The sequence below is a fragment of the Physella acuta genome, unplaced genomic scaffold (assembly GCF_028476545.2).
Source record: "Physella acuta isolate Inbredline_101_S28 unplaced genomic scaffold, ASM2847654v3 ptg000592l, whole genome shotgun sequence".
In the NCBI taxonomy this organism is placed as follows: domain Eukaryota; kingdom Metazoa; phylum Mollusca; class Gastropoda; family Physidae; genus Physella; species Physella acuta.
Genome location: NW_026732111.1, coordinates 236,724 through 263,002, shown reverse-complemented (window position 1 = coordinate 263,002; position 26,279 = coordinate 236,724). Strand labels below are relative to the sequence as shown.

Below are 26,279 nucleotides of genomic sequence, written 5' to 3'. Positions count from 1 at the left end.
TGATGTATATCAACAGTAAATGATTTTGTAAGTCTTATATGTGTAATGAAAATAACGATTTTTTAAGGTTAGAATGTATTCAACTAAATTTATATAAAGATAATGGATCATGTGCTTCTAATTTCAAGTTCGATGTTTCTTGTAGCAATTATGTGTTACACTTTTTTGTTACACATACACATGTTTATATAAGTAGTTATATAAATAATTATTTAGTTTAATAGATGTAACGATTTTCGTTTGTGTTGATGTTTGTTAATTTAAAGATACAGTGTTACTAAATAAAGGAAAACATGTTTTTAATACAGATAAGCTGTCATTTATTTATTGAACGAATGTAGTGTTCACAATTACGGAGACTTGTAGTAAAATAAAAATAATTGTAATTTTTATTTTACAAATGACTAACTTGGATTAATAGCCTACTTTCGATACATAGGGCACATACTGATGATGTACAGTGAAGATATTTTAATATTCGTCTTTGTGGAAGTTCATTTGGTTTGTCTCAAGGGTTCTGTTAACAATGTAAATACATTTTAATTTTTTTTTACAAACCAAACGTATTCAAATACATTTGTGCTCCTATACAGTGAAGGAAATGGTACATACTTATATTCTATAACGTTGGTCAAGTAGAAAACATAATTAGTGATCATATTAAATCAATACAAACAAAATGATAACTAAACAAATTTCATGTAAATCATTCAAGTGTTTGTAGACATACAGTCTACCCACTTAGTAAGTTGTTAGCGTGTGTTTAACATGGTGGTTACATATTTGATTGTTTTAAAAATTACCATCCACCATGTTTTGTGTTGTACTTCTATAAACTAACGATAGTAAAACTACTGCGCCAGGATAAAGCTGCGTCTTGATCTGCGTGAAACACTTCAAGGTAAATTACTTGACCTTTCTTCATGTCAACAACCACTGACCCAGCAGCGCTAGTGTTGGCACATTTCACTTCTATAGCCGTACAGCACCTGCCTCCAGCCATCACAGCAACTCCAATCTGCTTATCTTCCCATTCATGTAGAGTTACACAAACAAGATATAAACCATCATGTGGTGATACAAATGTTCCTGTTGTTTGATTAAAATGTTGACCGTTATATTCACGTACTTCTTTAAATCTTGAAATAATTGATCCAGTACTGACAGGTGTGGGACCAGCAAGCTGTACATGACAAGCATATCTGTTACATACACGTGACTCTGTTGATTAGAAAACATTTATGATGTACATGTTTAATTCCACACATGCTCTGACTATTAGATTCATATGTTTGTGAATTGTTATTTAATTATTTTATGTAATTAACACTAAACATAATCTCAGTATATGTGTTTTGCATGCAGTTCAGAATGTAAGTAAAAATGGCTAACCCAAATAAAACAATTGTTTTTGAAAAAAATGAACTGTGTATAATAATCCATAATGTTTACATAATTAAGTCTAAGACCACAGAATGAAACACTAGACCACTAGTTTAGTACGGTCCTCTGCGTTAGTGGTGATAGTTTATCGTGTCCTACGTATTAAAACTACGAGTGTAGTAGGTGACGTAATACGTCACTAAAGTACAGCAATAGTTATTTGTGTTATGTTATAATCATACATAACGTTATGGTCTGTCTGGCTAACGAACATCACATTATGGTCTGTCTGGCTAACGAACATCACGTTATGGTCTGTCTGGCTAACGAACATCACATTATGTTCTGGCTAACGAACATCACGATATGGTCTGTCTGGCTAACGAACATCACGATATTGTCTGTCTAGCTAACGAACATCACGATATGGTCTGTCTAGCTGTATGATTTGGAATAAAAAATGTAAGACAAACTTACCTATTAGATTCAAATCTTTGGACAATTTTGAAATAGCATCTTCAATATTTTCCAGCTAAAAAAGATTTTATAAAGTGATTGAAAATATCACATAGTTACGTAGAACATAAAATCACTGCGCTGATTTTAACAGGGTGTGTCAGCTTGTAAGAATAGAACATAATTTAAAACAGGGATTATTTTATAATTATAAAGGCTTAAATGTTTCGCTTAATTTAGAAAACATGGTATTAACTGGTCAGCTAACATAGTGTTAAAAATTAATGCACAATTATCAACGTCATAGTTTATTTTTATCAAATTACTACACGTAGCCCTATACCTTTGTTATCCTTTTTTCCCTTGTTTCCAACTTCTGGTTAAAGATTTGAATCAATTTTTCAATGGGCATCAATCTTTGGTGCAGTAGCTTGTTTATTAAAATGTACTAAAGAGCAGAAAATTGAATAAAAGCATTACAATTTTAATTATTTTTACTATGCATTATAATTATCAAAAACATGTGTCTTAAAATTGGTATTGTATTAAAGGTATAACTGTTGATACAGTTAATAAGTTGTCTTTAGATTTAACCAGGTTATAAAATGTGAAATAAGTTATGTGGCCAGTATGTGTAAAATTGTGTACACAGATAATTCGCAATTTTACCTTTTCTAATTGAGTTGATGTATTCAGCATATTTTTAGAAAGCACTTCTTGTAGGTTAGACATCTTATCAGAATGTGTTTTAATTTCTTGAGTTATACTGTCTGTTTTGTCTGTGTGATCTTGCATTTCTTTATTTATTTTGTATACGCTATTCTCATATTCCTTCATATCTCTAAAAAGTTTATCTAGTGTTTTGTTTGACTTGGATTCTTTTTCTTTTAAACTTTCAATTTCTTTTTTCAGCTCCTTTACTTTGTTATCTTGTTCACTCATTTGTTTTCTGAGGTTTTTAAAATTCTGCTTTTGTTTTTTGGTCAGTTGTTCAATGTTTACCCCCATGTCACTCTGTTCTGTTACAATGTTGTCTCTCCATTGTTTTATTTCTGCTATGTCATCTGTAGACTTGTGTTGTGTGTCCTGTAGTGAAGATAGTGTTGTTTCAATATAGGCGAGTCTACGCTCTAGGTCAGGATGTTCTTCAACTGAGAAAAGTCACAAATATAAGTTTGAAATTTAAAATACCGAAATCTTGAAAAAAAAGTGTGTTAAAAATTAAACAAAACCAAGGTATCAATCGTACATTTTTTTACAAAATACAATACATGTACATATTTTAAAATTATATCGAGTATATGATGATGCTATTTAACGTGTTACACCAAAGCATACTATAATATACCCGCTGTATGTGTGACTTGTGTCTTGAGTTGTCTTGTTGATTCTACTGTTAGAAATGTTGCTGTTGTCTGTGTGTCAGGCTGTGGTAAAGATGGCGTTGGTTTGTTGACATCCATGTTGTCCTCGTCTGGTGGAATCGGATTTATAATTTTATTTTAATTGCAGTTTAATTGAACAAGGATACTATAGTACACACAATAAGTTTTACTGGTTTAGCTAGTTTAAACTATAACGCCAACCATGTAATGTTCTGATGAAAAAAAACTTTGATTATCATCCAAATTTAAGCAAACACAAATAGTTCCAACACTTCATTACTGAACACAGAGACTACATTACCATAGGCAGAGGCGTAGCGAGGGGGAGGGGATGCGGGCGGGGTGTGCGGACTGCACCGGGTGACACCATTTAGGGGGGTGACACCAAGGCAAAAAATAGCAAAATATATAGAGGAAAACTCGAGCGGGGGTACAAATCGAATGTTTGAGGGGGGGGGGGGGGGGTTGCAAATCGAAAGTTTGAGGGGGGCGGTGCAAATTGAAAGTTTGAGGGGGGGGGGGTGCAAATCGAAAGTTTGTCCCCGGGAAGGGTCGATACTACTCTGGGGGGTGACACCATTAAGTGCCGCACCGGGTTAAACCCGACCTCGCTACGCCACTGACCATAGGCGGCTTTGAGATTTTAAATTATAAAAACTATTGGAGTATTGACTTGAAATATGTGACGTCACATCCAACAAGGCCGTGGCTGCTGTGTCCAGTTCTTGTGATAGCTCGATGTAGCTGACAGATGATTGGTCAGTTTTTTCTTCTAGCCACGCCTTACTTTTTGCAACAACCTGGTTAAAGCAAACAACAACAATATTTTCAAGTTGCCACGTGTGGCAGAGCTTTATTCCTAAACACGTGTGGTTGTTCTGTGTTTTTTAACACATGCACTTCGAAAAACTCTAAACCTACTTTATCGTGAATAAAATGATCTTTACATTTTAAGTATAACGAAGAATTTTTAGTTTGTAATGACTTACATTTTTCATATTTCCCAAAACAGGTTCCAGAACTTTTATCTGTTCTTCCAAATATTTCTTGCGCTCTGTAACAAACTTGACGTGAATTCTTGAAGGCATCTAAATGTTAATAACACTAAATTAAAAAAAATATATTAACTCTGTCATCATCACTAAGTAAAACTAAAGCAGTATTTCTTCTAGGCTACCCCCCCCCCCCCTATGATAATCTACCGCCCCCAGACGAAACATCGAAAATATATACTTTTAACAGTAGGCGCCCCACCCCTCCCACCCCTTGGAATTTTAGTTCTCCCCCCTCACCTCCACCCAAAAAAAAATTAAGTGCCACCCCCTCTCCCCTGGAGAAGAAAGCTGGAAGAAGCACTGATCTAAAGTCGTTTCATATAGATCATTTTATGATAATATGTAGTCTATTTGTTTTCATTAGAATAGTAAGTCCAGTGCACATGTTATTAATGTCCGTCAATATGTAGATGACTATATCGTAAAGTATCCTGGAATAGGATCTGATAGTGGAAGTATTGTTAACATAACGTATTTTTTATAACAAAATCCACTGCGCTCATTCGTCATAGTTAAATCCTTTAACTACTAAACTTTGCTAAAATTATACACTTGGGTATTTCCGATTTTCACTTTCATTATCTATCCAGCGTTGTGATGAACTATTTAATATTTATCTATGAATTGCCTAATTATACAGTAATAAAATACGTTTTAAATAAAACGACCTACATTCTTTTCTATTAATAAATATATTTTTATGGAAATTATTATCAAGCTTTATACTTTAAAAAATAATAAGAATAGCTTAGTAAGAATTAAAGTAGAAGAGCTTTTGATTTAGTTTAAAATTCATTATTTTAAGTTTTTTTGGTTAGATTAAAAGGAAATGCTATTTTAAAAATAGATGAAATAGATTAAAGATTAGCAGTACCTTAAGTAGGCGTATTTTTGTTGTGAGGAATCAAAGGACTAGAATTGTGTAGAGTTGCAGAACTTCCTCCTTTAAATAATAGTGGGCTTTCCGGAAACGCGTTGTCATTATTAGAGTTATCTTTCTTGTAGTGATGATTTAATTACGTGTAGATCAGCCACAACAAGAAATCTGTTTCATCAAAACAACATTCTATCTAAATTTAAGTTAACAATTGTAGATCTCATACACAACGTTTTAATTATTTACACATCGACTAACGCGTGTGAAGTTTAAATGCGAAATTGCACCACGATATATCATATATCGAGGCGCTAAAATGCGAAATTACGTAACATTTGTGTCTCGCAGTTGAAATACTTCACTGGGACTATTGCATCTGCATTTATAATTATGTTATCAGAGGCGCAGCGTCCCAAGCCGGCCCGATGCGAACTCTTAATTGTGTGCCCCTACCCACTTTTTTTTGTGGCGTTTGTTAAAAATTCCCCCCCCCCCCCCCCCCCCCACCGCAGCACCATTTGAAAAGGTTGGTGGCGCTTTTAACCAGTCACTACTTTTTTTTTAGCCACACTTAGACTATTCAATACCTCAGCTATCAATGTTTTCTACGCGATTTGACGCCCCATTAAGGTCGGCAGCCTCCCCACCCGCCCTACACTAACTACGCCACTGTATGTTATTAAGAGTCACATGCATTTATGATCACTTTATCGGTAAGCAATGTAGAGGTGCCACTTTATAAAACACATGTAGATGTTACTTTCAAATGAACATTTATTTAGCCTATCTATCACTTACATGCAGATGTCTGAGTACAACCCCATCCTTGAATCTTTGAACATTTTGTTGGAACAGTTAGAGAACATGCATGTTCATGTACAAAGTAATTTAAGTGATTCTGTCATACATGTTAGTCTAACGTATATGTTTCTAATGCACTTATATACTTAAAATCGAATATATGTGAATTTATTAACCTGTATTTAAAAATATTTATATTTTCTTGTATGGTTTATGCCTTTGCTAACAATGAGCATTTATATTAACTAAACTAATAATGTATCAAGATTTGGAAACTATTTTCTAGTAATTTGTTTGCTCTAATTAATTAGATCAAAATAAAAACAAGGAACTGGATGGATAAAACGTCTGACAATGATATGGCATTTAAAGATGTAGTTTCCATGGTAACATCCGCGAATGCTATATTGATAAAACATCTAGATATTATAGCTGGTAAACTGAACATGTGTATCTTGCTGTTAGATTGGCTGCTCTAGTGCTATGTTCAACTTTTGGTTTTAGTTCTTTACTCTCAGTTTTGAAATATAAATTGTGTAACATATAACAGAAAATTTAGGTATGGAATTTAGCTATTATTTTAGAGAATAGTGTTTATTTAATGTTGAGCATACACAAAGCAAGAGGTTTTTTTAAACAAATATTGTTTAATATATTTACTTTAGATTGATTAAGCATGTAGTAAACCAAATCAACGTTTAAACTGAGAGTGACTTTCGGTCAAGATAAAAGCATATTTGTTTTAGAGCTTTTTTCTAAATTAAATTATAGATTCCTACCAATGAAAGACTTTTTTTTATAAGTTTCAAATAACTCATTGTTAGACCAAACATTTTTTACAGAATGCAACATGCAGTCTACCAAGATAGTTTTACAACACAAGACACCTGGTGTAACAGGCACCAAGGAATCTCAAACTGATGAGAGGGGTTTCTGAAATTAAGAACAAATATTAGCTTAATAGGTGTTGTAACTATTGTTGCCTAAAAGGTTTTTTACTGTTTAAATTTAAAAGAGTTGTTATAATACACTAGTTTATTTTAAAAGAGTTGTTATAATACACTAGTTTAATTTAAAAGAGTTGCTATAATAACTAGTTTAATTTAAAAGAGTTGTTATAATACAATAGTTTAATTTAAAAGAGTTGTTATAATACACTAGTTTAATTTAAAACAGTTGTTATAATACACTAGTTTAATAACTATTTTGTTGTTGCTAGTCTGTGGAAGCATCTCTCATTTTGTTTTTGTAATGTGTTTAAACCATGTAAACTATATCTATACTTAGAATCAATCTTAATCAACTCCGATTTGTCAAATCGAGTGAAACTTGTTGAGAAAGCTACAGTTTCTCTTCAAGGAAGGAAACAAAAGATGAGGTGTCAGAATTGAAACAATGGAGAGAACACATGCTAACATAACAGAGCGACAGCACAACAAGAATTGAACAATTAAGTAAAAAGCAGAAACAAAACACTAGAGAAACTGTCTCTAGATAAAAAAAACAATATGAAAACAACCTACACAAACGAAATAAAGTAATGCAAGTTCACACAGATATTACTAATATAATGGCCGACGTATCAACCAGCATTACTAAATTACAATTAAAGGTAAGTCAAAATAAAATTTAAATTTTCTAAATACTTGCGTACACCATTCTTCAACTCATCTGTAATTACAAGTTTTTATCTGAACACAACACTAAACAGCTGAGGTATATAAAGTCTAGAAGTGTTTCCATTATGAAACTAAACTTTCTTTCAACATTTGTTTTAAGTCTATTTGGTGTCACCACATGAGGTTCGCACTTCCACCTCCGCCTCGCGACGCCTCTGTATACACATACTGGTAGATTAAATCATAATTTTTAGAGAATGTCAATTGTTTCAAGGCATGTCTCCACCCCCACCCCCCCCCCCTCCCCCTCCCCTGAAGGAAATGGAATTTATATAGAAAATGTTTATTTTTAACAATGTCCGCTCCTCCGGAAATTACAGCCCCCCCCCCCCTCCCCCCGAGAGAAAAATCTGGAAGAAACATTTCACGTAACAAAAATCATTTCTATATTACAAATTACCATCCCACGTAGTGTTATATTAGAATATTCGAGAAAGTTTAGGGGAGATCACTCCAGGTTTATTTTCACGCATTTAGATAGCAAATGCTTAAGAATATTACACTATGGCGATCAAGGCAAGCTTTTTACTATATGACTTTTTTGCAAAGCGTCTGGCCGCCCGCTATGTATATATTCAATGTAGAGCCCATGGAAATTTTTAACATTTTATCTAAGCAACAATGTGTGTTATTTGCTGCAAAACAATCACTGCTATAGTAAACATGTCTGTCGTTTTGCAAAATGTTTTACAAAACCATTATCACGATGCACGAAAAATAAACACTATTTATGAATAAAAATCATGTTTTTTTAATCAAATTGTTATATGGTTAGATTTTTACAATGCACACTTACCGATTGTTTAAAAATCTTTGGATAACTTTGAAATATTATTTTTAACATTGCCAAACTAAATAAAAATTAAGTTTAAATTAGAAAAATAAAATAATCACATACTTAGATACAACATACAATTAATCCACTGACATTAATTAGGTATGGCAACTAATGAGATTTAGAATACACAATATTTTGAAGCTATTTTATAAAAATCAAAGTATTTACGAAAACATGTTTTAGACTTGTCTAATAATAGAGTATTAAAAGTTAAATCATGATTTATGAAAATTACTACTTATTTCTTAATATCAATAATTACAAGATATATTTTCTCTTCCCTAGTATCCAAAATCTGGTTAAAGATTTGAATCAGTTTGTCACTGTGTATCAATCTATGTTGTAGGCGTTTGCGCATAACACTGTGCTAAATAGCCGACGATTTTAATTGATAACAACTAAATTTGCCTATTTCTATTGCTGAATAAATTGCATTTTTAAATTTGTGCCTTAAAATTAGTTTTAAATTAAAGGTTTTCCTGTTGATATATTATTTATCTAACATGTAATTACTTCTTATAAACTTGGTTATAAAATATGGCGTCAGTAAAATGACAAGTAGGTGAAGAATTGTGTACCCAATTAATTACCAAATAAAAACTTATCTCTGATTGCACCTCTTCAAGTTTGGTTGATATATTGACCATGATTTGCTTGTTATCTCCTTGTAGAGAAACAATTAAAACAGAATGTCTTTGCATTTCTTGTGTTATAATGTGTGTTTTAACTGTGCAAATTTGCATCTCTTTATTTATTTTGTGTGCGTTATTTTCATATTTTTTCATATTTAGTGACAGTTTTTCTAGTGTTTTTTTTTTAATTTGGATTCTTTTTCTTTGAAACTTTCAATATCTTCGTTCATCTCTTTTACTTTGTTTGTTAGTTGTTCAATGTTTAACACCACGTCACTCTGTTCTGTTACATAGTTGTTTCTCCGTTGTTTTATTTCTAAAATGTCATTAGTAAAGCATAATAAAATAAAGTGGCAATATTATCTACTAGATAAATGGCCAATTTAGGAAAAAATTAAAATATCGATATTTTAACCGGAATCGTTAATTTAGCCAGATACTGAAACTACGACAGAAGAAGGAGTAATTTAACTGGAGACACAATATAATTGAAGTGGGATTTTTATCCAGGGAGGTATTAAACCGGATACGGAAATTTTACTGGATGGATAAGGAAATTTAGTCAAAAACGGAAATATATAAAAATATACGGAACTTTATCCGGAATCCGCACTTTAACCGGATCCGTAAATTTAGTTCGATATTAAAAGTTAGATCCTAATCAGCTCCAAATATAACCGAAACGAAACTTTATTCAGAACCAGCATTTTAACTTAATCAGGACTTTCAACCGGAATACAAGATTTAGCTGGGAACTATACGTAAACTGAAAGTAGATTAAAAATAAAAACAATAATTTTATCCGGTAACGAAATTTAACTGAAAACGAAAATTTATCCGGAAACGGAAAATTGACTAAATGGAATTTGACTGAAATCGTAGCCTTAATAGTTACGAAATTTACTAGGAAACGGAACTTTATTTATTCGGTTGAGCTGAGGAAATTTAACCTGAAAAGAAACCCTAATAACTCAAACCTCAACCGTAATCCGAATACTAACGTTTATCATATAATTAATTGTTCGGTGTTGTTGTGCATCAATTACTAAAAATAAAAATAAAGTAAAATCCGATTTATTATTATTTGCATCCTTTTAAATTTTTAAATTATCTAATTTATTAATATTTTCCGCCCCGTTTTTATTTCAGACGAATAAATGAATACTAAATATTGAATGCAGTTTATATATTTTAGTCATCAAAATATAATTTTATAAAGATTTCATAAAACAATTTTGGTTGGGTTAGTATTACAATAGTCACAGTTGATTTTCTTTCTTGCTAAAGTAGAGTTAGGTCAGTTCAAATGGGTATTGTACAAAGTTTAGATTGAGATTGGGTAAGTGTTATTAAACCTAGAAATAGTAAAACAACGTACTTGTTTATTAATACTTTTTCTTTAAAAAAAATTTTAAGGTATACACCCTTATATTTTATTTTTAAAAGTAGTCTTATTTTAAAAATGTTTTTTAATACCATCTGTGTTTGGAACTAGTTTAGTGACTTGATTTGTTGATTCACTTTGGTAACGTTTCTCTGTTGCTGTAGTTTGTGGTGTAGACTGAGAGAAAGATGGCGTTGGTACCTCGACATCTAAGGGCTCTTTATTTTCCCCTGTTGAACATTATACCTAACTATAATATTAGACTAAATTAATGCTTTAATTCTTGTTTATGAATACTATGTTGGTGTAGTTTAAATATTTGTTCGTGTAGGCGGATGATTGGAATATACATTTAATTTTATCTCTTAAATAACCACCCTTGCACAACATTTAGAATGGCATATATTATGATTGCATGTTAAACTATACTTATTACTACAATAGAAGATAAAATACAAAAATGTAAATATATTTTAATCTTATTGTTTTCCAATCAGTTACTTATAATATTTGCCGCTACATCCAACAAGGCCGTGGTCGCTGATTCGAGTTCCTTGCATAACTCGATGTAGGTCAAAGAAGGGTTGTCATTTGTATCTTCTATCCAGATCTTACTTTTATCTACTGCCTGATGAAAGTTATGAAAATAGAGTTTTTAGTTTAAAATATATGTCAGTCAATTGTATACAGGACATACCAGTTTAATATATTTACATATTTTTAAACTACAAACAACTATTGCTTTCTTTTTTCATAATTCCAATAACAGGTTCCACAACTCGTATCTGTTCTTCCAAATCTATCATGTGTTCTGTTACATGTTCGACCTCAATTCTAGATGACATCTTGTAAATAGAGAACTCACTTTTTAATCTTTCCCTCAATTCTAGATGACATTTTGTAAATATAGAACTAAATTTTTATCTTTCTCTTAATTCTAGATGACATCTTGTAAATATAGAACCCACTTTTTAATCTTTCCCTCAATTCTAGATGACACCTTGTAAATATAGAACTCACTTTTTAATCTTTCTCTTCTCTTGGGTGCCAAGTACACTTTCGAGATTGGATACATTTATTTGATACAGAAGCCTCAAAATAATAGTCAACATATTGCAGATAACTAGAACACAAACGTCTATTACTAATTTTTTCGCACTTGTTCTATGGTTTTCATTTTAGAAAACTGCCATAGAGATGAAGAAAAAAATTCAAATAAACACGTCCTGCTTATAGCTATGTTTAACATACCAGATGATAAAACGTAATTAAACACAATAAGAGCTTTAGTAAAAAATTATAGTCAAAGCACATACAACTTTAGTGACCAACATTCTGACGTAAAGCATTGTTGTGAATTATTTAATATTTTACTCTGGTGTATAGACCTACGTATCTGGGTAAAATATATCTTTCAAACAGTTTATAAAAAATGTATCTTGATTGTTCAGGCAAATATGTGAAATGTAAAAACATAAAAGGGAGATTACCCTTTGTGATGTATCAGTTTCACTAGCAGTCCATAATTTGAATCAACACATGAAGTCACTAAACTATGTCAGCAAAAAGCGGGTATAACATGTTAAAATCGAAATAGTAAAAACTACTTACATTTCTTCAAGAAAATTATTCGATTTAAAAAAAAAATGTTTAACCTTTTTTAATAATATTAATTTTAAAATATATCACAGAAATAATCAGTCGACTGGACCTTATAGAGACTACTTTAGTTTCTTTACAAGACACACAAGAAAAAGTTAAAGATGACATATCGGAAATAAAACAATGGAGGGACCACTTAAATAGAGAACAAAGTATCATGACTTCAAACTTTGAACATCTAAGTGGAGAAAAAAAAGGAATTTTAAAAAAACATCATGAAAGAGTTAACTTAAGTAAAGGAACTGAACAAAGAAATTGAAAGTTTAAAAGCAAAAGAATCAGAGTCCAACAAAAACACTAAAGAAACTGTCTCTAGATATGAATGAACATGAAAACAACTTACTCAAAATAAAGAGATGCAAACTCACACATAAAAATTCGACAATATAACACTTGAGTTAAAAAGGCATTCTGAACAGATAGTTTCTTTACATGAAAATAATAATACTATATTGATCAGTACATCACAATCAAAGGAAATCATTAAATCAAAGGTAATTAGCTTTGAGGCAAATTTACATGTGTTCACCATATAGCACATACTACCTCTCTCTCTATCTCTCTCTCTCTCTTTCTCTCTCTCTCTCTCTCTCTATATATATATATATATATATATATATATATATATATATATATATATACACACACACATATATACCAACAGTTATTATGAAGCGAAGTCAGCGGTATGGTTGGTATATGATGGTAATGATGACTGCAGTGAGAGGTTCAAATGAAACGCCAACACAATTTCAGCTGAACAACTTTAATGGTTACTACTCTAGTCTTGTATAAAATAAACCGGTAGTGATCTCCCCTAAACTTTCTCGAATATTCTTATATAAAACAACAGGGGATGGTAACTGGGGATATAGTTATGATTTTTAATCCATTTTAAATACTTAAACTTTTAAAAATAGAATAGAATCTCATAATTAAGAGACTTAAAAGATTTCTTTAAAAACCCGGCGGTTCAGTGGTAGTTATGTTGTTTTTAGTAGATAGTCTAAATCCAGATCTTAGCGACTACGTATAGTTTTTCCGTAGATCTAGTCCAGATCTAGAATCGAGATCTAGATCTATATCTAGAATCTAATTAGAATTTAATTAGATAAAGTAAAAAGTTATAAAAGTTTAGGCCGAGAAAATCGTATTGTATACATTTCTCGTAGACAAATTAATTGCACACCAAGTGAACGCAAATAAAAAAAAGCGCATAATAGTGCGCAATATTATTAGTACTTTTAAAATTTACATTAGTTTTTTGAGAAATCGGAAGTAGCGTAAATTACTACTTCCAGTCAACGGAAATTACTCAAAATTTAACAGAAGGTAGAGAATTAGATCTTTTACTTACATGTGAAATTTCATTTATCTATCTGAAATAGTACTCAAGTTATAGGCTTTTAAAAAATTCAAAGTAGGAAAAGTACCACTTCCGGTTATCGGAAATCGCTCAAAAGTTGATACGGATCTACGATTTTGATAAAATACTTATATATGAAATTTCATCAACCTAGCTGTAACGGTACTCAAGTTATCGTGTTTACACACGGACAGACACACACACGGACAGACACACACACACACAGACATACGGACAAGATTGCAAAATTATGTTTTTCCGTATCAGTGAGGTGTAAAACGTCGAGATTTGTAAAAATCTCGATTTTTTTTTTTGCACGATTACAATACTTTCTCTATACTACGTATATACGAGAAAGTAAAAAGGAAATGATTTGAACATTAATAGTGACCAGCTTTAGGGGCCAGCCCTTTCACACAATACAAAAACACAACTACATCATCGCAAGCCTAACGTTCAACTGTCCTATCTTTCTGGCCCAAGCTTGACCCTTTGGGTTCCTTAACCCCTGCATGACCCCGGCATTCCAGCGAGGGGGAGGGACGGGCGCCTGCAAAATCCTCGGTGGGACTGATGCATTGTGTCCCAGTTCAGGGGTGGGGGTGGGGAGGGCAGTACACGCTGTCACAGTTCAGGTGTGGGGCAGGAGGGGGGTGGGGTAGATACCCACTAGCGGTGGGACGAGGGGGTTGGACTCGGTTATTATGACACATATCTCTAACGCCATACTAATAATGTATATATATAAAGTGAGTTTTTCCTACGAAAGTTTCATTGTCAGTATTACATGTTTAATCCTAAAGCTTTTTTTAAAAAGTGAATAAAATATTTGTAAGTTTAACTAATTTTTAATTATTTTAGTGCATGTTTTTTTTAAATATGTCAATAAACCAAAGGCTGATGGAACTTTATAATAAGTTGTCAGTTCACAACAAGTTAGTTAATAGAATTATGTTTGCCAGATCAGTTGTTTACTACAGAGGTACCATTGACTTATTGTACAGGGAACTAGCGCTTCGTATTGTTCTTAATTAAACCCTTTTAATGGACACATTTTCGATGTAAGTTTCAGTTTTACTGGGTTTTTCTGTGTTTCCATTTACACGTAGCCTTCACATGGAGTCGTACTTAGATCTCATGTACACTTTATTTATTTTAAAAAAATCATGAGATTATTTATTCAGTAAAAAAATTATTATTTCATAAAAGAAAGAGGTTATAAATGGATGGAACGTTTCATATGTTCAACACACCCTAATGCTTGTTCTATTTAACAGAGACACGTGTACGTAACAGGTACGCTTGCTGTATCACGCTGGAAGATCACACATCAGTTGAAGGATGTGAAGTATTGTCACACTTTGGTAAAGTAGGTGAATATAACGGTCGGCACTTTAATCCAAGAAAAGGAAAATTTGTCTCACCACATGATGGTTTATATCTTGTCTGTGTTACTCTACATGAATGTGAAGGTCAGCAGATTGAAGTTGCTGTGGTGGCTGGAGCAAGGTGAAGGACATCAATCGAAGTGAAATGTGCAAACACTAGCGCTGCTGGGTCAGTGGTTGTTGACATGAGGAAAGGTCAAGAACTCTATTTTTACGTGATACACGGTGATCAAGAAGCTACGTTGTCCTGGGTTAGCAGTTTTACTATCGTTAGTTTATAGAGTTTATAGTGTTTATAGTGTTTATAGTTTTTATATTGTTTATAGGATGTCAACACCAAACATGACGATAAGATATAATAAAACAACAATAACATATGTCGCTATCGTCTTGCACCCATGATAATGGACTACTTTTGATGTATATGGATTGTGTTAAAGGTAATTACCAACAAGTTATATATCAAATTATTTAAATAGTGTAACATGCTTTTAGCTCAATAAGTTTTAAGTATATAACTGAGTCTTGTTAAGACATACACTATTACAATTTGCTTTACGAATTCTACATTAATACAAACCGTTGATTTAAAAGATGTCATCATAAACGCGTGATAAAACGATTATAGTGCCAATAAAAAAAACAATGGTTAACATTAACATGTTTTTCTGCTCCCGTTGATTCAACAACCGAGTATTCTGAATGATTGTGTTGTGTGTTTCTGGATTCTTCCTTTCCTTTGTAATATATATATATCCTGAATTATCACTGACTACTTAACCCTCGTAAGAGTGAGCATTAAACTGCATACGTTTCAAAATTTAAAAGCAATCTAAAACAACACTTTTTTCATTTCACATTATTTTATTTAAAAAAAAAAATTCCATTTATATTTGTTTTAGTTTTTAGTGTTAAAAACTAATCGATAAGCTGCACATTAGTGCATTTATATTTAAGATAAAATAATCACTCCGAATTAGATAATAATGTTACATTTATAAATATATTCATTAGTTTCACTATGTTTACAAATTATGTTTTTAATAAACTAACCTTCAATAATTAATTAGCACTATCAGCACAGTGAAAAATTAAATTATTCAACAGACTTTGCAACTGAGGTTGTAATAATTCTATGAACTAGTACCTAATGTAGCTAAACTATTCGAACTTTTCATTTTATGTATTATATCCAAAAGAATCGAAAATAAAATATCGTTGTTTTATTTTTGAACGAAGTTTATGTTTATTATTTAAAACACTTGTAATGTTTTTTTTCTATTTCGCTATATAACCACCGCAACACGTCGGCTAAACAAGGCGTTCAAAACTTACATCAAAAGAATTTTATGATACCGCCACCAACATCACTTTGCATTTATTAAAGAATAAAGAATTTTTACAGCAGTTTCTCATATTTAAAAAAAAATCAAAATTTTAAAAATATAAACAAAGGTGTTTTTATGCTTAAAACTGTGTTGATTATCAACATTTCAAACTTGAATTGATTAAGATGCCTATTTGGTTATATAATTTTGTATTCAATTTTTGCATTTTTCAGGCTTTTGTCGCATTCGGGCAAGTGTCCATTCGGGCATTTGTCGCATTCGGGCAAGTGTCCATTCGAGCATTTGTCGCATTCGGGCAAGTGTCCATTCGGGAAAACGTCCGGCTCCCGTCTAAAAGTATGCACTTAAACATATCAGTACCAGGTTTACACATGAGAAATATTAGGTACCTCAAAATGTGAGCACCTATACTTAACAATTAAAACCTGGAAATCTAATGAGAAATGCACACGTAATCGGATATTGTGATTACAGCCTGCAGTAAATACTTTGGTAGTTGGTCCTTGTTCAACATACAACAAAACAACTTAATTAATTACGTTAATTTACGCCTTGTTCATGGACCTAACGTTTAATTTTATAGCGACTGATTATAGCAAATAGAAATCATATTCTAGATCTAGATGTCAATTCATAGTTTAGACGTGTTGACGTTCGTGTTTCTTAAGTGTCCATCCGAATAAGTAACAATGCTCGTCTGCTTAATGTTAAAATTAACTTTCTTGTGAATAATGTCGATTAATCCATAATGAAATAGATTTAATAAATAGTTAACGTCTGATAATTAATTTATCAACTAAGATAGTGCTTTATAAAATTATTATTACCGAGGAATAATAAATAGACATTTGATATTTATGTGTTTAAACTAAAACAAATACTATTGAGGCTAATGTAAGAAAACGTTTTGCCATTTTGTATTTAGTTCCTTTAAATGTCCGTATCCTCCTTAAATTAATTAACAGTCTTAGTCTTGGCAGATTTAAACAGAATCTTTTCATATAAATGACACAGTGGCATTCCGTGTTGTTACATTAGAGGGTATGTCTTCACACAGAATGTAGTATTGCTTGTGAACATGTTATCCGCTCTATCGTACGCTGGAACTGCGTTCGGCTGCGTTTCTTCTTTTCCTTCGTTCTTAATGTGTTGGAAGGGATCGAGCCTTATCTGTCACAGAGGGTTTGAACTCGAGATTTTTTCGAATTTATCAACCATGAGCCTTGCCGACTCGACCATGCTTCCATCACAATTAAGGAATACGTGTCAACTGGTTATGCGCCATTGAGGCCATTGACTCCGATTTCAGCCTGATTTTCTTTTGGGATTTGCTTCCATAGCCTTTGTCCAACCAAGAACAAACTACAAGGCAGCAGTTGTTTGATTTTGGAGTTGTCTCTCCTAGAAGAGTGACTTTCCCCAACTAACGAGCCTCTTCTGCCCGAGGGTTCGAACTGGAGACTTTTTCGGTTTAGCAACCATGAGCTTTACCGACTCGACCACGCCGACCCTCGTCTGCTTTTATTTCTGGATTTTCTACTCATAGCCTTTGAACATCCAAGAACAAAGTGCACGCCAGCAATTGTTTCATTTATCAGTTTTCTTGGCTAGATGTGTTGTTCTCTCTGGTTATCGAGGCTAATCTGGCAGAGGCATCAAACAACGGACTTTAGTGTAAGCAAGTGTCAGCTCTTACCTGAACACGGAGATAATGACGTGGAGGTATGACGTCGTTGACCCATTGCATATTACGTCGTTTTTTTTGGTACAGAATAAATTTAAAAATGTTAACACATTTTAATACATTCCACAAATTCCTGTAGATCTGTATGTTAATAATGTTCAGTTTTTAAAGTCGTATTATTTCTTTTATACGATTTTAAGGTTACTCGCGATGTAATTTTCTACCAGCCTTATGTTTCTTATATTTATTTATGCTTGTGTAACACAGGAGATGCTGTATGTAGAATTTATATCACTCATACGATAGTATAGGCCTATAGATTCAAGATGATTAACGGTTATGTTGTGGAGTCCGCAAATCAGTTATATATCCCTTAGTAACTGGGTAGCATGTCTAACATATATGTAGATACTTATATATATATATATATATATATATATATATATATATATATATATATATATATATATATATATATATATATATATATATATATATATAGCCAATAAATAACCTATATAAATATACACATATATACATACATTATTTGTTAGCATACCAGTCTCTCAACTATGGATTTAAATTTAATGTTGCATGTTCAAACAAAAAAGCGTGCAATATATGGTTAACAAAACAAACTGTTATATTATAACACATGCACCTTTATTATAGTGCTTTTATACAAAGAAAAAAAGATATGTAAAATAGAGATATATGTTTAGTCGAGTACAACGTATTAATTGGTGATCACATTTAGTTATTTGGAACTGTGTAATGATGGCCAAGCAAATGACATATAAACCATTCAAGTTTTTGTAGACATGTAGTCTACACACATAATAATTTGTTAGCGTGTGTTTAACATGGTGGTTACATATTTTATTGTTTGAGAATTTACCATCCACCATGTTTTGTGTTGTACTTCTATAAACTAACGATAGTAAAACTACTGTAGTTGGACAACGTTGCGCCTTGTTCTGCGTAAGACACTTTACAGTAAATTTCTTGACCTTTCTTCATGTCAACAACCACTGACCCAGCAGCGCTAGTGTCGGCACATTTCACTTCTATAGCCGTACAGCACCTGCCTCCAGCCATCACGCCAACTCTAATCTGTTTACCTTCCCATTCATTCAGAGTCACACAGACGAGATATAAACCATCATGTGGTGATACAAATTTTCCTGTTCTATGATTAAAATGTTGACCGTTATATCCACGTACTGCACAAAATGTTGAAATAATTGATCCAGTACTGGCAGGTGTGTGATCAACAAGCTCCACATGACAAGCATATCTGTTACATACACGTGACTCTGTTGATTAGAAAACATATGTTTGATTTACATGTTCAATTTCACGAATGGTGTCATCCATTTATGACGTTCACAAAAATTTGGAATTTAAATGTCATTTGTAATGTCATTTGTATCTGTCTAGCTGTCAAGCTATTAACGAATAAATGGGTTAGGGTAAATTCAGCTAATCAACGTGACGTCATAATATTACTCTAACACAAGTTAACGCTACACATGTTTCCATAACAAACCACCCCCCTTTAGTCCTAGTCCCGCTGACCGTGAGCCCTACACACCTGACCAAGCGAGCATATTATACACGTGCTGTTATTTAAATATCTATCTGTAATGTATAGTTTTTTACTTGTAGAAAATCACTAGGTCTCCGTCGTCTTAGGCTTTGACAATTAATGATGTAGGCCTACTATGATTTAGTTACACATCAATCAGAGCCAAATCTTATTGTTTTTTAAAGTTAAGCTTTAATTAGTTTGAACTGTTTTAACCAATAAATTTGAAATATCGTGAATAAAAGTTAAGATTTAATAGTTTGAAATGTTTAAAAAATAAACTTGAAATACCGTGAAATATTTTAGATAATTGTAGCGGTCACTGCCCCTTCCCCCTCCCAAAAATAAAAAAAAATGTCCGCTTATTGTCCTAGGTTGGCGATATACAGTGACATTTTGGCTACATTTATTTACCAGTTGTGCTGGGGACATTCAACACGAGAACTGCCGATTTAACGTATAACCTACATTTTATGTTCATTTTTTAAAAAGTATGTTGTTGTTAAATTCAAAATGTGGACGTTGATAATGACTCGACCCCCCCCCCCCCCCCCCACCAGTCCACATGCGTTTACAAAAGTATATTTTATTCGATCCACCTCCCACCTCCCCCGTGTGAAAGTAATAAATGGATGATCCTCATGCTCTGATGATTTGATCCATAATGTGTGCATTGTCGTATTGTCGTATTATTAGTTTATGTTACTAAATCTAAACATAAACTAATTATATGTGTTTTGAATGTTTGTTCAAAATGTAAGTAAAAATGGCAAACCCAAATCAAACAATTTTAAAAAAATACTTTGTGTATAATAATCCATAAAATTTAAATAATCTTGTCAAAGATCACAAATTGAAACACTAGACCATTACTACTAAAAAAGGTTATATGCGCAAAGTTTCTTCAAGGCATCTCTTCCCCCCCCCCCCCTCTCCAGGACGAAATGAAATGTATGTAGAAATATATAATAGAAAATATATAGAAGATATACTTTTAACAGAGTCCGCCCCGCACCCCCCCCCCCACGAAAATTTCAAATGCCCCCTTCCCCCGGAGAAAAAAGTCTGGAAGAAACACTATATATGCGTTATGTTACAATCAATCAGTCCGTATAGTTTAATTATATAAGGTTAATTTATCGTAACAAGAATATCAGGAACTAAATTTATTATAATGTACTTTTGAAACTCTAATAAAACGACTGACAAAATTAGCATCATTAACCTATTCTATAGCGCATTTCATAATACAACAAATTAATTTGATACTAAGATGTTAATAAACCGGGAGTGATCTCCCTTAAACTTTCTCCAATATTCTTATTTAACTCGGAATATAGACATATTTTTTAAGTACTTAAACTTTTAAAAATAGAATAGAATCTCGTAGACAAAAGAATTGCGCACCAAGCGAACGCTAAAACAAAATGTGCATAATAGTGCGTAATATTATAAGTACTTTATAAATTTACATTCGTTTTTTGAGAAATCGGAAATAGCGTAAATTAGTACTTCCAGTCAACGGAAATTACTCAAAATTTGACAGAAGGTAGAGAATTAGATCTTTTACTTACGTGTGAAATTTCATTTATCTATCTGAAATAGTACTCAAGTTTTATGCTTTTGAAAAAAATCAAATTAGAAAAAGTACCACTTGCGGTTATCGGAAATCGCTCAAAAGTTGATACGGATCTACGATTTTGATAAAATACTTATAAATGAAATTTCATCAACCTAGCTGTAACGGTACTCAAGTTATCGTGTTTACACACAGACAGACAAACAGACACACATACACACAGACATACGGACAAGATTGCAAAATTATGTTTTTCCGTATCAGTGAGGTGTAAAACGTCGAGATTTGTAAAAATCTCGATTTTTTTTTGCACGATTACAAGACTTACTCTATACTTCGTATACACGAGAAAGTAAAAATGTAATAATTTTTTGTGTCTTTAAGTATTATTTGGTTTTAGATTTAACCCCTGGCTCGTATGGGACTCCTTCTTTATATTAGAAACATAAAAGGATAATGTAACGATAATTGAAATTAGTTAATTTTAAACTACAGCTCTGTAAATGTCTTACTGTACTAAGGTAGACCGCTGTAGGTCGACCCCCCACGGGTCTAGAGACTGGCACTATGGGTGAGTGAAATGTTCCATTCTTTATCACGTTATGGTCTGTCTGGCTAACGGACATCACGTGATGGTCTGTCTGGCTAACGAACATCACGTTATAATTTGTCTGGCTAACGAACATCACGTTATGGTCTGTCTGACTAACGAACATCACGTTATGGTCTGTCTGGCTAACGAACATCACGTTATGGTCTGTCTGGCTAACGAACATCACGTTATGGTCTGTCTGGCTAACGAACATCACGCTATGGTCTGTCTGACTAACGAACATCACGTTATGGTCTGTCTGGCTAACGAACATCACATTATGGTCTGTCTGGCTAACAAACATCACGTTATGGTCTGTCTGACTAACGAACATCACGTTATGGTCTGCCTGGCTAACGAACATCACATTATGGTCTGTCTGGCTAACGAACATCACGTTATGGTCTGTCTGGCTAACGAACATCACGTTATGGTCTGTCTGCCTAACGAACATCACGCTATGTTCTGTCTGGCTAACGAACATCACGTTATGGTCTGTCTGCCTAACGAACATCACGCTATGTTCTGTCTGGCTAACGAACATCACGTTATTGTCTGGCTAACGAACATCACGTTATTGTCTGTCTGGCTAACGAACATCACGTTATGGTCTGTCTGGCTAACGAACATCACTTTATGGTCTGTCTAACGAACATCACGTTATGGTCTGTCTGGCTAACGAACATCACTTTATGGTCTGTCTAACGAACATCACGTTATGGTCTGTCTGGCTAACAAACATCACGTTATGGTCTGTCTGGCTAACGAACATCACATTATGGTCTGTCTGGCTAACGAACATCACGTTATGCTCTGTCTGGCTAACGAACATCACGTTATGGTCTGTCTGGCTAACGAACATCACGTTATGGTCTGTCTGCCTAACGAACATCACGCTATGTTCTGTCTGGCTAACGATATCACGTTATGGTCTGTCTGCCTAACGAACATTACGCTATGTTCTGTCTGGCTAACGAACATCACGTTATTGTCTGGCTAACGAACATCACGTTATGGTCTGTCTGGCTAACGAACATCACTTTATGGTCTGTCTAACGAACATCACGTTATGGTCTGTCTGGCTAACAAACATCACGTTATGGTCTGTCTGGCTTACAAACATCACGTTATGGTCTGTCTGGCTAACAAACATCACGTTATGGTCTGTCTGGCTAACGAACATCACGTTATGGTCTGTCTGGCTAACGAACATCACGTTATGGTCTGTCTGGCTAGCGAACATCACGTTATGGTCTGTCTGGCTAACGAACATCACTTTATGGTCTGGCTAACGAACATCACGTTATGGTCTGGTTAACGAACATCACGTTATGGTCTGTCTGCCTAACGAACATCACGCTATGTTCTGTCTGGCTAACGAACATCACGTTATTGTCTGGCTAACGAACATCACGTTATTGTCTGTCTGGCTAACGAACATCACGTTATGGTCTGTCTGGCTAACGAACATCACTTTATGGTCTGTCTAACGAACATCACGTTATGGTCTGTCTGGCTAACGAACATCACTTTATGGTCTGTCTAACGAACATCACGTTATGGTCTGTCTGGCTAACAAACATCACGTTATGGTCTGTCTGGCTAACGAACATCACATTATGGTCTGTCTGGCTAACGAACATCACGTTATGCTCTGTCTGGCTAACGAACATCACGTTATGGTCTGTCTGGCTAACGAACATCACGTTATGGTCTGTCTGCCTAACGAACATCACGCTATGTTCTGTCTGGCTAACGATATCACGTTATGGTCTGTCTGCCTAACGAACATTACGCTATGTTCTGTCTGGCTAACGAACATCACGTTATTGTCTGGCTAACGAACATCACGTTATGGTCTGTCTGGCTAACGAACATCACTTTATGGTCTGTCTAACGAACATCACGTTATGGTCTGTCTGGCTAACAAACATCACGTTATGGTCTGTCTGGCTAACGAACATCACGTTATGGTCTGTCTGGCTTACAAACATCACGTTATGGTCTGTCTGGCTAACAAACATCACGTTATGGTCTGTCTGGCTAACGAACATCACGTTATGGTCTGTCTGGCTAACGAACATCACGTTATGGTCTGTCTGGCTAGCGAACATCACGTTATGGTCTGTCTGGCTAACGAACATCACTTTATGGTCTGGCTAACGAACATCACGTTATGGTCTGGTTAACGAACATCACGTTATGGTCTGGCTAACGAACATCACGTTATGGTCTGGTTAACGAACATCACTTTATGGTCTGTCTGGCTAACGAATATCACGTTATGGTCTTTCTGGCTAACGAATATCACGTTATGGTCTGTCTGACTAACGAACATCACGTTATGGTCTGTCTGGCTAACGAACATCACGTTATGGTCTGGCTAACGAACATCACGTTATGGTCTGTCTGTCTAACGAACTTTGTTTAACAAATGATTATATCCGTGTAATTAAAAGGCAGAGAGTGCAATAATTTTTACAAAATGTTAGAGATTGAAGGTAGAATATTGAACAATGGTAATGAAACGTATAAAACATTTACCGATTGGTTATCAGTGTGAATTACATGATAGCTTTTACTATTGTTACATTTAAATGGGAAATCAAAAGGTCGAAATGTCATTAAATCACTACTGTTAAATAAATATGTTTCTAACCAATTTTTAAACCGAACTTACCGATGCGATGAAAATCGTTGGACAACTTTGAAATACTATTTTCAAGTTCACCCAGCTAAATTAAAATAAAATACATAAATGAAAGCATCACAATATATTACGGTTTTAAATATATAAGCAATAAACATATTGTATGCACCAAAATCATTGTTAATTTGAACGGAAATTTTTAAAAAATAAACTTTAATCCAACAGACGAGGACAACATGGATGTTTACAAACCCACGCCATCTTTACCACAGCCTGACACACAGACAACAGCAACATTTCTAACAGTAGAATCTACAAGACAACTCATCACACAAGTTCAACACACAGCTGGTATATTATATTATTCTTTGGCATAACACGTAAAATAGCATCATCATATACATTGATTTGATTTCATTTTTAACATTCTATTTTCCAAGGTTCAAGACATGTTAAGTTACAAACTTATATTTGTGACTATCCTCAGTTGAAGAACATCCTGACCTAGAGCGTAGACTCGCCTATATTGAAACAACACTATCTTCACTACAGGACACACAACACAAGTCTACAGATGACATATCAGAAATAAAACAATGGAGAGACAACTTTGTAACAGAACAGAGTGACATGGGGGTAAACATTGCACAACTGACTAAAAAACAAAAGCAGAATTTTAAAAACATCAGCAAACAAATGAGTGAACATGATATCAAAATAAAGGAGCTGAACAAAGAAATTGAAAGTTTAAATGAAAAAGAAACCAAGTCAAACAAAACACAAGAGAAACTGTCTCAAGATATGAAAGAATATGAAAACAACTTACATAAAATAAATAAAGAGATGCAAGCTTACACAGATAAAACAGACAATATAACACAAGAAATTAAAAGGTTTTCTGATTTAATTGTTTCGTTACAAGATGAAAGTAATAAAACCTTTGTCAAAACATCAATCGGATTTGAAAAGTTGCAATCAAAGGTATAGTTTTAATTTGCTAAGTATTTTGAACACATTTCTATTCCCTTTTGTCATTTAACGTACATCAAATTCTTAATTAAAAGGCATTTGATTAATTTAACCTTTAATCATACCGTTTATTTTAATGGTAATTTTATGTGAGTTTTAATGTACAAAAAATAGTTTAACTTATAAATAATCTTCTATTGTGATCGTCGGTTTTTAGCACAGTGTGATGTACAAACTCCTACAACAATAGAATCTTCACTTATTACATTTTTTTGCTAGCCGCATAAGATAATGTGATGGACAATAGAGGACAGAGACGTTTGGTTTACTGGCAATTGTTAGTCTCTTTTGTTTTGGACGGACTTGTTGCAGTAATTCATGTTTCATTGAACATAATTACACAGGTAAAATAAGAGTAGCATGATGTATAATCGTGTTACGGTCGTTGATGCAGAGAGACAGGTGCAAATATATGTAGATCTGCAGACACGTTTGCTAGCACCTGTGCAAATATACATGTACACCCTTCTCCCCCCTCCACCTACCGTATTATGGTTACAACACAGCAATAAAACATCAAGGTGTGACCCCAGAGTTGCACGATTTAGGTAGAAATTATTTTGTTTGCAGTTTATAACTAAATATAAAGATTTAAATATAAAGATTTAAATACACATTTATATAGAAAGTAAAAAAAAATGTAAAGTACTTCGTTTTTTTTAAAGATTTTAGGGATACATTTCGTGATGAATACTATATTTGAGGGGAGGGGCGTTGCCAGAATTTTTTTCGCAAGTATTTGTAAGCAAATAGGACTAGTGTCAAAGTAGATACTTGAAGTGAGGATATTTTAGACGTGTTAACAATGTAAACAACTACCTCAGTTGGCTACTGCTTGTGTTTGAAAACATAAAATACATAACACTTTAACTACGTATCGAAACTTGTCAAATGTTGTCTTA

The 26,279-nt window shown here is 33.4% G+C and overlaps 3 protein-coding genes across 3 annotated transcripts; 1 reads left to right on the top strand and 2 right to left on the bottom strand.

Moving 5' to 3' along the window:
* Nucleotides 1-221: 221 nt before the first annotated feature.
* Nucleotides 222-5,238, bottom strand: LOC131947311 (chromosome partition protein Smc). Its single transcript, XM_059308503.1, has 8 exons — nt 5,154-5,238; nt 4,214-4,312; nt 3,898-4,024; nt 3,188-3,313; nt 2,509-2,990; nt 2,183-2,287; nt 1,861-1,915; nt 222-1,221 (listed from the first exon to the last, which is right to left on the bottom strand). The coding sequence occupies exons 2-8, from the start codon at nt 4,310-4,312 to the stop codon at nt 830-832; spliced, it is 1,386 nt and encodes a 461-aa protein (XP_059164486.1). The 5' UTR covers nt 5,154-5,238; the 3' UTR covers nt 222-829.
* A 13,448-nt stretch (nt 5,239-18,686) lies between these two features.
* Nucleotides 18,687-24,526, bottom strand: LOC131947407 (uncharacterized). Its single transcript, XM_059308621.1, has 3 exons — nt 24,518-24,526; nt 24,379-24,433; nt 18,687-19,255 (listed from the first exon to the last, which is right to left on the bottom strand). The coding sequence occupies exons 1-3, from the start codon at nt 24,524-24,526 to the stop codon at nt 18,864-18,866; spliced, it is 456 nt and encodes a 151-aa protein (XP_059164604.1). The 3' UTR covers nt 18,687-18,863.
* A 58-nt stretch (nt 24,527-24,584) lies between these two features.
* LOC131947406 (coiled-coil domain-containing protein 18-like) lies at nt 24,585-25,567 on the top strand. Its single transcript, XM_059308620.1, has 3 exons — nt 24,585-24,699; nt 24,836-25,329; nt 25,535-25,567. The coding sequence occupies exons 1-3, from the start codon at nt 24,585-24,587 to the stop codon at nt 25,565-25,567; spliced, it is 642 nt and encodes a 213-aa protein (XP_059164603.1).
* Nucleotides 25,568-26,279: the final 712 nt, after the last annotated feature.

Bases quoted from the DNA above. Each gene is read 5' to 3' on its own strand.
- LOC131947311 (XM_059308503.1), bottom strand. From the start codon at position 4,312: ATGCCTTCAAGAATTCACGTCAAGTTTGTTACAGAGCGCAAGAAATAT. The intron at 4,025-4,213 runs GTAAGTCATTAC...TGCTTTAACCAG, and splicing joins TTTTGGGAAATATGAAAAAT to GTTGTTGCAAAAAGTAAGGC. The intron at 1,222-1,860 runs GTAAGTTTGTCT...TCTAATCAACAG, and splicing joins CAAAGATTTGAATCTAATAG to AGTCACGTGTATGTAACAGA.
- LOC131947407 (XM_059308621.1), bottom strand. The intron at 19,256-24,378 runs GTAAGTTCGGTT...TCTAATCAACAG, and splicing joins CAACGATTTTCATCGCATCG to AGTCACGTGTATGTAACAGA.
- LOC131947406 (XM_059308620.1), top strand. From the start codon at position 24,585: ATGGATGTTTACAAACCCACGCCATCTTTACCACAGCCTGACACACAG. The intron at 24,700-24,835 runs GTATATTATATT...GACTATCCTCAG, and splicing joins ACAAGTTCAACACACAGCTG to TTGAAGAACATCCTGACCTA. The intron at 25,330-25,534 runs GTATAGTTTTAA...GTCGGTTTTTAG, and splicing joins TTGAAAAGTTGCAATCAAAG to CACAGTGTGATGTACAAACT.